This window comes from Poecilia reticulata, chromosome 16, assembly GCF_904066995.2.
Source record: "Poecilia reticulata chromosome 16, P_reticulata-male-v2, whole genome shotgun sequence".
Lineage (NCBI taxonomy): Eukaryota > Metazoa > Chordata > Actinopteri > Cyprinodontiformes > Poeciliidae > Poecilia > Poecilia reticulata.
The window spans coordinates 21,870,895-21,879,408 of record NC_088845.1 but is presented as its reverse complement, the minus strand read 5'-3'; the positions used below and the strand labels follow the sequence as shown (position 1 = coordinate 21,879,408).

The window sequence follows — 8,514 nt, the reverse complement described above, 5'->3', positions numbered from 1 at the left end:
GGAAGATAATACTGCAACTGCACAATTTAAAACGTATTTAAATAGAGAAAATGAGCGTTAAAGCAAGTTAATTTGTCCAGTAAAAAACTAAGTGTTTAATTCAAGATGCAGAGCATAATGTTTGGAGTAAACCCAACATAGCATCCTGCCACTTCAGTGTTTTACACTGTAAAACACTGAAGTGGCAGGATGATTATTTGGACTTATTACATCATATTGTTCAGTAGAAAGCAATTGTGAGGGTGTAGGAGTAGGTGTAAAAGTGACAGAGGATGAATTGGTAGTAAATTAGAGTTGTTGACAGAATCTTTATTATACATTGCAAAAAATGTACATTATAATGCATACTGACATTTACAGCTTTTTGTTGTTGACGTCTTTTTTTGTTTATTTTATATTCAGTTACATCAAAATTTCACTTCAGGCCAGCCCTAAAAGTCATCAACTTTTTCTACAGCTTCAGGCACCAAAATCACACTGTGCACACACATCAGATGAACAATAATGACATAATCTGCTTTTATATTGTTGCTTTTCCTTCTCTTATTTGTTTCATCAAATATTATTGTTCAAGACAAGAAGAAAATGATCTCCAGGTCACGGACAAACTAATTACATACAAAAAGTGCATGAGTGTGATCAACCAAAAGTGACTTTGTTAAATATAAAGTGTCTGAAAAAGTGGCTCAAACGCATAATTCAGGAAAAACACAAGTGATGTAAACACAACCAATATATGTTTAAGGAAGTGTAAAAGATCCAGTACCAAATATAAAATATCCAAGAACATAACGGACGTCTTTTTTTTTTCCAGTGGAGCAAATTATTTAAGGTTTGTCTCTGATTGTATTAAAATGACAAACTACTGAATACACTCTTCACCTTGTTTGCATAGAGAAGTTTAGATGTTCAGCAGCAACCATCAGCGATAAAGCAAAAAATAAATAAAATACAAAGAAATCTGTTCCACGCCACACATTTTCCTCAGCATTACAGAAGAAAATAAATCTAAAGATGAACCATGTGCCTTAATGCCTTACCTGTCATCAGGCTCCTCCAAGTTCTTATCAGCATTATCTATAGCTACCAAACCCTATGACATTTCATTCTGACTTATAATATATATTCTTCACCTATTATTCCACTTTTATTCTCTGTAACCCACAAAATGGAGCAACTCCTTAATAGATATGAAATCAGCAAACAGAAAAATGAAAACTTGCAATAACAGCAACATTTGCAGGACGAGGCGGTGTAGTCATTGTAAGGCCTATACAACTGGATTCCTGAGACATTCGTGAGGGGTGCAAGTAGTCTTTCTGTGTTTGTGTGTGAATGTGCTTTATCACATGATGCAACACTTGTTCTTGTGCGTGTGAGGATCTTTGAAACGAAGCCTCTGTTTCGATCGATATTTCTCCAAGTATGTCAGCTGTTTACTGTTGATGGCTCCTCTGCGTTTCCTGCAATGAACAAATGAGACAGTGGATAGTTTTACAATAAAGAAATACCAGAAGATATGAAATACTTGTCTGCTAGATTTTACCAGTACATTTTGAAAAATCTAGATCAAATTAATTTTTCTGTATCAAATGTGTGTTGTTGTTTTTTTTTAACACAGATCATCATGAAACTCTGAATTGTGTGCTGGTCCTCTCTTGGGGGGAAATATCTTTTAAAAACTACTGAATGCACTCTTCACCTCATGTCTATCTTAATGATACAAAATTACATCTTTAAAATTCAGTTTTGGTCTGTGCACTCAAGCAGCCACCACTCCTTGAATCCAACTGTCCGAATGTGGGATATGCAACCGTTTCTCTCTGAGTCGGTTTCAGAAGTTGCACCTTTGCTACCGATGTCAGCAGCGTTAATTTGATCAGCAATGCTGGTATGAAAACCCACTGAAAATCTTTTGCTTATTAGTCTCTTCTAAAAGCATAAACCTGTTTCTTTTTGTTCCCCCATTTTTGAAAAAAAATAAAAAATACATAAAGCTGGATTAATATCAGAACAAATATTATTCCTCCGGCTGAGTAAATAGGGCTGTTTCTTTATGATGGTTATATTAAAAGAATAATAAACTTGCTGAAGTAATCATTTGATTACGCTAAAAATGCATTTTGGTCTGAATAGAAATATTCAGTATAATTTAAACCTATTATAGAGTGTGGCGGTGATGTTTAAAAAATATAGTTCATAAAAAGCGTAACAATAATAATTTGTTCAAATTCAAGCTTAAATAGATTGTAACAACTATCTCTGATTTTTAAATAATATAGATAATCTAACACTTACTGCCTGATGAGCTGAATGGCATCCTCATACTTCATCCCGCTTTCTATCAGCGCTAAAGCCACCAGCACAGGAGCCCTGCATGTATGTATATACAGACAATCACTGCTGCAATCGTGTCAATTCATGTGTCAGAGTTGTTGATCGAGCTATTTTCATCCTTTATCTTGTACCTTCCTAATCCGGCTACACAGTGAACAGCCACACAACACCCAGGATCCTCCTGAAACTTCTTCTTCAACAAAGTCAGCCAATCATCAACCAGCTTGTTAGGGGGCGGGGCTCCGTCATCAAAGGGCCAATCCTGAAAGGGAGTTCAATCTCAGGATCTTTAGTGTTTAGGTGCTTAAATGAAGAGTGTGTCAAATGAAAAAAAGATGAATCCGTACCACTACAGTGATCCCATCTTTCTCAAGAGGAGTTTTGTCGTAAGTGCTGTCGCAAACGCGCACCACAGTTGTGACTCCGTACCTTTTTAAGACCTGTGCGAAGGAAAAGCATGGAAAGAGCAGCGGTGAAGCGATTAAAGACATAGCTGTAAAACAAGTTTTTGATCTTAGACAAATATTAATATGAGACGTTAAATAAAAAAAATAGAGAAGTGCCAAGACATCCAAACCAACCTGGTCCAGTGTGAAAAAGTTATTGCCCGCCCCCAAAAAAATTGATAATTAGTGTTATCAAGTTTTTACAATAACTGTGAAGAGTAATTTAAATTGCTGTGGGAGGATTTTGGCAGACTGTTCTCTGCAGAATTATATTAATTATGCCCCGTGATAGAGCTTTGGGGCATTTCATTGATTTGGTTTTAACAAGTGCAGACTTTGGCTACTTTACTGCAAAACAGTTTTTTCTTGTCATTTAAGGGTTGACTTTCAAGTGTGCTTCCGATCATTTTCAGATATAAACAAGTGTTTATGGTTCTATCATTTATGTTAATTTGTCCAGCTTTTGCAGCAGTAAAAAAGATAGCTAATTTAATTGTACCGTTATTACGTTTGGCTCTTTGTATGATCTTTTTTTTTCCCGGAATGCTGTGTTAGTTTCATGGCAGATGTAAAGACACACAATTTCCCTAGTGAATATTTTTGAATATTTTCAGAAACGTATTGAGGATTTTTGTAATCACCAGGTGTTTTTGTCAGTCTCTTTCTTATTATTGACCATGAATTTTACTTAAATGAGGTAACTAAGATTGTAGACGTTGTACTTGTTCAAGATGCTGTGAATTGTCATTTCACACGTTCCGCAATTATCAGCTCTCTAATGGAAAACACATGTAACCATGTGTAGTGGATGAGGCTCATACATGAGGGAGCTCCAAGGAGTTAGAGATGGCTTTATACCCATTTATACCCATTTCAAAACTTTATATGCAGATCATTATGCTGAAAGTGTTCTTAAGCATACTGACTTAACAATATTTGGATCATGAACATGAGAATGATATGGTAATGTTTGATGTCTTTTATGAAATTACTTATAGCCTATAGCGTTTTTCTGGAGGCACAAAGGCGCTTTACAATGACATTGATCATTTCCAGTCATGCATACATTTACACAAGCTAATGGTGGCACGTTTTTGGCCATTGGCCTTTCTGACCACCACCAGCATGGAGAGTGGATTAACATTGTCTGACAGGTACTAATTAAGTTTTTTTTTTCCTTAAAAAGCATAGCTGGTGAACTTTTCTAAAAAATGTGGTTAATTACAGGCAGTCACTTTTGTACAGAGGGCCAGGTTAGCTTGTGCAGCTTTTCTTTAAGCAAATAAATCACTATTTGAAAAAGGGCAGCATATGTACATTTACCCTGTTTATCATTTCTGGATATAAAAATTGTTTAATGAGCATTTAAATGCGGATAAAAGCAACACTAGAAAAAAATTTGATAGAAATTCCTTAGGGCTCAAATATTTTAAAACTGGGATTTACTAATAGTTTGTGAGCAGGACAAACTGACTTCAGTGTCATTTGTGTGCATACACTCACGTAGGTTTGAACAATAACAAGATTATTTTCCGAATGGCACTCTGAGTTCACACCCACCTCTATGAAGGAGTTGAGTGTGCTGTCTGTGGGGTTGTGTGTGATGAGGAATCTCATGTTCTTGTGGCACAGTTCCACAGGAGCAGGACGGTTCATGGTGGCTTGTTTAACCTTTGGCTCTGCAAGGAGACCTCTGACCTTCATAATGTGGCAGGAATGTGTTAGTAGAAGGCTCAAAGTAAATGTTTCCTTCAGCAGACTGACTGTGTACAGGATATCTGAGCCACTACAAATTTGAAGGGCCTTTTTTTTCTACACAAAGGATTTAAAATATGTTATTTTATTTTGCCCATAAAGTCACAATTTTAATCAGTCTTTCAAAATTCCAAACAACTCTTTTGTGAATATTTTTCTTCCTGTATGTCTGCTGTAAATATGAAACATTGCAATATTTCTAATAGACTTACTCATATAAGTCATTGCTATTATGTCAAATATAATGTTCCTAAAATAAATATTGACAGTGGCACTGATTAAAATAGAGCAGAAAATAAAATTAATCAAGACAAAGGATTACATTTTTTTTCTGTTATTAAACTTTGGATCTGATGCCATCTGATTCTTTCATACTTTATTGATAAAATAAAAGTTTAGCATAACAGACTTACAAGAACTGCATTGTGTGTAAGTAAATTAAAAAAATTTTGTATTAAAACAAAGAATCTCATCGTGCTTTGGGCAAGATTTAAAAGATCATTGTCGATGCAATTTATTGGACCTATGGTTTCTGCTGATATATGTCAGATAGTTCAGGTCAAAAACAATACAATGCATAAATTTACGTTTGAATTTAAGATTTTGACCTCACTTGTGTAAAGTTGCAACTTTGCCCGGCGTCATCTAGCATGAGCTTCCCCATAGCATTCCGAAAAATACAAATTATTGCTTGTAATTTGTATTTGTAAACAGGATCTGTGATAGTATAATTAATCTGTAAATAAGAGGTGTTATAATACATTTTTAGAAAACACACATTTACTGACAATGGACTGCTGTCAGATATCTTGAGTCCAGTAGTTAAGTTGTGAACATATATCAGATGTATTTGAACATAAAATTACAATAATTTAAAATGTCTTTCAAAGTAGTCTTACCATCTCTTTCCTGTAAAATGTCTCGCCTTATCATGAACTACAGAGCAGCTGCTGCAGAACCACCTTCACAGTATTTTGTAGATGTTGTAATAAAGAGCTCAAGCAATGGTGCATCACAACATTTTATCCAGACCATGTGACCAAATATGACTCACCTTTAGATTCAGCTGTAGTAGTGTGTAGCTGTGTCTTTAACTTAAATCTCCAGATGATTATGGACCTTATTCCTGTTTTTAACCGATGTATATTCACCAGTCCTCAGGATGTGTTTTCCTGATTGTTATGCCATCTGATGCCTGTGTCCTATAGTCCAGTAGTCTGCACTGTCACTCTTACTTTTTAAGCTTGTGATTGTCTCTGATGCTTGCTTTCTTTTGTTTCTCTCAGTCGCTCTTTCTGTCCTTTTTATCTCTGCTCAGCTTTCAGTGCTGAATCTCCACTTGCTACCCCATTAGCTGGTGAGTTCATAAGGCAAATGATAGCGCTCTTTCAGTGTTCATGGCCCCAAGACTGCATGGTGCAGCATCGTCCCAGGCACCGTCTAAATGTGTTGAGCGTGGCAGTAGTCCCCACTCTGCCGCACAAACGCCATCAACCGACGGTTCTGAAACAGAAAATACAAAAAATACAAATATTTGGGGGTTTTAAAAAAAGAAAAAAAAAGAAAGCTTTATAGATGGACAATTTAGAGCTATGGAGATTACTAATTAGTTACAAATGGGAAAATAGCCCTCTAAGCTCCTCCACAAAAATAGGAATTAATGAGATAAATTTGTACAAAGCTATCAAACAAATTTATCTCTTATTGCCACATAATATTTTCACCCTAACAGTTGCGAGAGTCCTCAGATCTTTAATTTGAGTACTTGGTGTTTACCCTTTAAAGTTGATGAGTTTTTCTGGAAACTGGAAAGTACATTTTTAAGAATCTTGAAACATTTCAATATGTTCTGTGTAATCACACAAGGACTTTGCATTCTGTAGTTTCAGTGTTCATGTACTGATCCTGTTTTTTGTATATTCAGATGTCATTTGGTTCCTGTATTTTTCATATTATGCTTGTGTTGGTGCATGTTCTGCTATAACTATTTTAAAATTTTTGATTAATGATATGTTGATGATTTGGAAGCATTTGACACAGCAGATTATGACACATTTCGCTGAAAACTTAAGATTGATGCCTTTCTGACAAAGCAACTGGCTCTTTTTATTATTACCATCTTTCTGGTCATGAACAGCTTGTTCAACACAGTTGTGTTTGTTTCTGTTTACTGAATACAAATAAAAGTTTCCCTTGAGGTTTTGTATATCAAATAACTCTATAGAGCAGAATACTCCCGATGCATCATTCAGTTGCGTGCCTTTCTCCTCAAACTAGTTATAAATACTAAATATCTAAGGATATATTGTTATCAAACAACAAGAAAATATATATTTTCCCTGCTGCTATGTCCAAGCAGGATTTGTGTCTGCTGTAAATGTCTTAGTATTTTAATATATAAAAATAATTCTTTAAAATTAAAATAAAAAAACTTAAGTCAAAATCATCCATTTCATTTTCATTCCAGTCAACAAGTGAAACCTTCTGCTCTCTTCGGAAATCCTTAGAAAAACAATCAGTGAGAGCCCAGAGGTAAGGTGCGGTCATCTCTAACACCCAACACACAGACTCACTCTACCAGGAGCCTGTTGACAATCTATAATTAGTCATTTATCCAATGTTGTTTATAATCAGGATAGAGATTCCCTTATTACTTTCACTCAGGTCCATTTAAAGCAGCAAAGCCAATTTGCGGTTATGTTGTTGTGCTATTTGTGTAGAAGAAAAACAAAGGAACCCCATCAGGAATATTTGTTATGAACATTATGAGTTCATGATGTTGCTCTGATTTAAAGCTAAGTGAAAATGGTAATCTGAACAGCCCTGCTCTGATGGCAGCACACCACACACACAAAATAAATTCTAACAACTCATTTGCCTTTGCTCATTTTCAGTTTAACACCTGCAGAAGTGCTCTGGTAGAGTAAGTCGAGAGTTTCTGTCTTACCTTTACTGACTGCTAAACAGCAAAATCCAAAACGGAGACAAAAAGTCAAATAAAACAAAGTCCTGAAGCAACAGCAGCCGTAAAAAGATGAGTGTGCTGACATTACAATCAGCTGACTCCCTGTTATAGTAAACCTGCACTAAATACCTACAGCTGTATTTATAGCTCAATCTATACCAGTGACTGATTATGTGACGCATCAAATTTTTGGTGCCAACAACTGGCACTGAGCTGTGCACTCTGGTGTTCCTGCTCCGTGTCGCTTCTGGAGAATTTGTCAAACTTCTTTGATTGCAATCACTGCAAGTACCAACATATTCACTTAATTTCATCTGAGAGCTCCACAGCAAACTTTTAGAGTGTTTTTTTTTTCTTTTTCTTTTTTACTTCTGGTTATTTGGCCGCATCAGGCAACATGTACACAGCAGCAGCAACATTTGTAGGAGTTTACTCTTACCACTTAGGTCCTCAATGTCCCCTCCAAACACAGATTTTGTTCAGTTCTTCTGGTTTTCAGTCACCTCGTTTTTAGTAGTTTTCCACAACGAACAAGAGAGACATCCAGAAGCGGGGGGGAAAGTATTTCTACAACCACCTGTAGCTAACTGTGACCCACTAGAACATTAACCTCCTCCCTTTCTTGCTGCCCTTGCTGGCTGGCTCTGTAGTCACTGCAACGTGCTGCGTGTGCCCGTTTGTGGCTCTCTTCTGCTGCAGGAGTACAGTGTGTGTGCTGGGGTGAGAATCTGCTGTGAGCTGGTCTAATCAGGCTGAGCAGCCATCTGACCCTGACACTCCTGTCACCACCAGAATACTCCGGAGTTAATGCTCTTAGAAAGAGAGACGAGGAGTGTAGTTCCCACTGTTACTCTTCCCCTTCATCTCTTTCCTTTTTAAAGCAATTGGTGTTTCTCACTGCTTCTATCTCTTCTGTTCACTCCCTGCTATTCAGTTTGCAATGTATCCGTTATAACATGACGTTTTTTTGCTTTTTCCTTGAAAAGTAGAGCTCTCTTTTCAGTTTATGTT

At 36.3% G+C, this 8,514-nt stretch overlaps 1 protein-coding gene across 3 annotated transcripts; it reads right to left on the bottom strand.

Moving 5' to 3' along the window:
- Positions 1 to 288: 288 nt before the first annotated feature.
- Positions 289 to 8,307, bottom strand: LOC103478402 (protein tyrosine phosphatase type IVA 3). 3 transcript variants are annotated; one of them, XM_008432235.3, is made up of 7 exons: positions 7,943 to 8,307; positions 5,593 to 6,041; positions 4,344 to 4,462; positions 2,685 to 2,777; positions 2,469 to 2,599; positions 2,299 to 2,373; positions 289 to 1,463 (listed from the first exon to the last, which is right to left on the bottom strand). In XM_008432235.3, exons 3-7 carry the CDS (start codon positions 4,437 to 4,439, stop codon positions 1,346 to 1,348), a joined length of 513 nt encoding a protein of 170 aa, XP_008430457.1. In that variant the 5' UTR covers positions 4,440 to 4,462; positions 5,593 to 6,041; positions 7,943 to 8,307; the 3' UTR covers positions 289 to 1,345. The 3 variants fall into 3 exon arrangements, with proteins under 3 accessions (XP_008430457.1, XP_008430455.1, XP_008430456.1); XM_008432233.2 differs by having other exon boundaries at positions 4,344 to 4,481; positions 7,943 to 8,305; XM_008432234.2 differs by lacking the exon at positions 7,943 to 8,307 and adding an exon at positions 7,486 to 7,618 and having other exon boundaries at positions 4,344 to 4,481.
- Between the last annotated feature and the right edge of the window lie 207 nt (positions 8,308 to 8,514).

Bases quoted from the DNA above. Each gene is read 5' to 3' on its own strand.
- LOC103478402 (XM_008432235.3), bottom strand. From the start codon at position 4,439: ATGAACCGTCCTGCTCCTGTGGAACTGTGCCACAAGAACATGAGATTC. The intron at 2,778-4,343 runs GTGGGTGTGAAC...TCCTTCGCACAG, and splicing joins CACTCAACTCCTTCATAGAG to GTCTTAAAAAGGTACGGAGT. The intron at 2,374-2,468 runs GTACAAGATAAA...ACATACATGCAG, and splicing joins TGTGTAGCCGGATTAGGAAG to GGCTCCTGTGCTGGTGGCTT.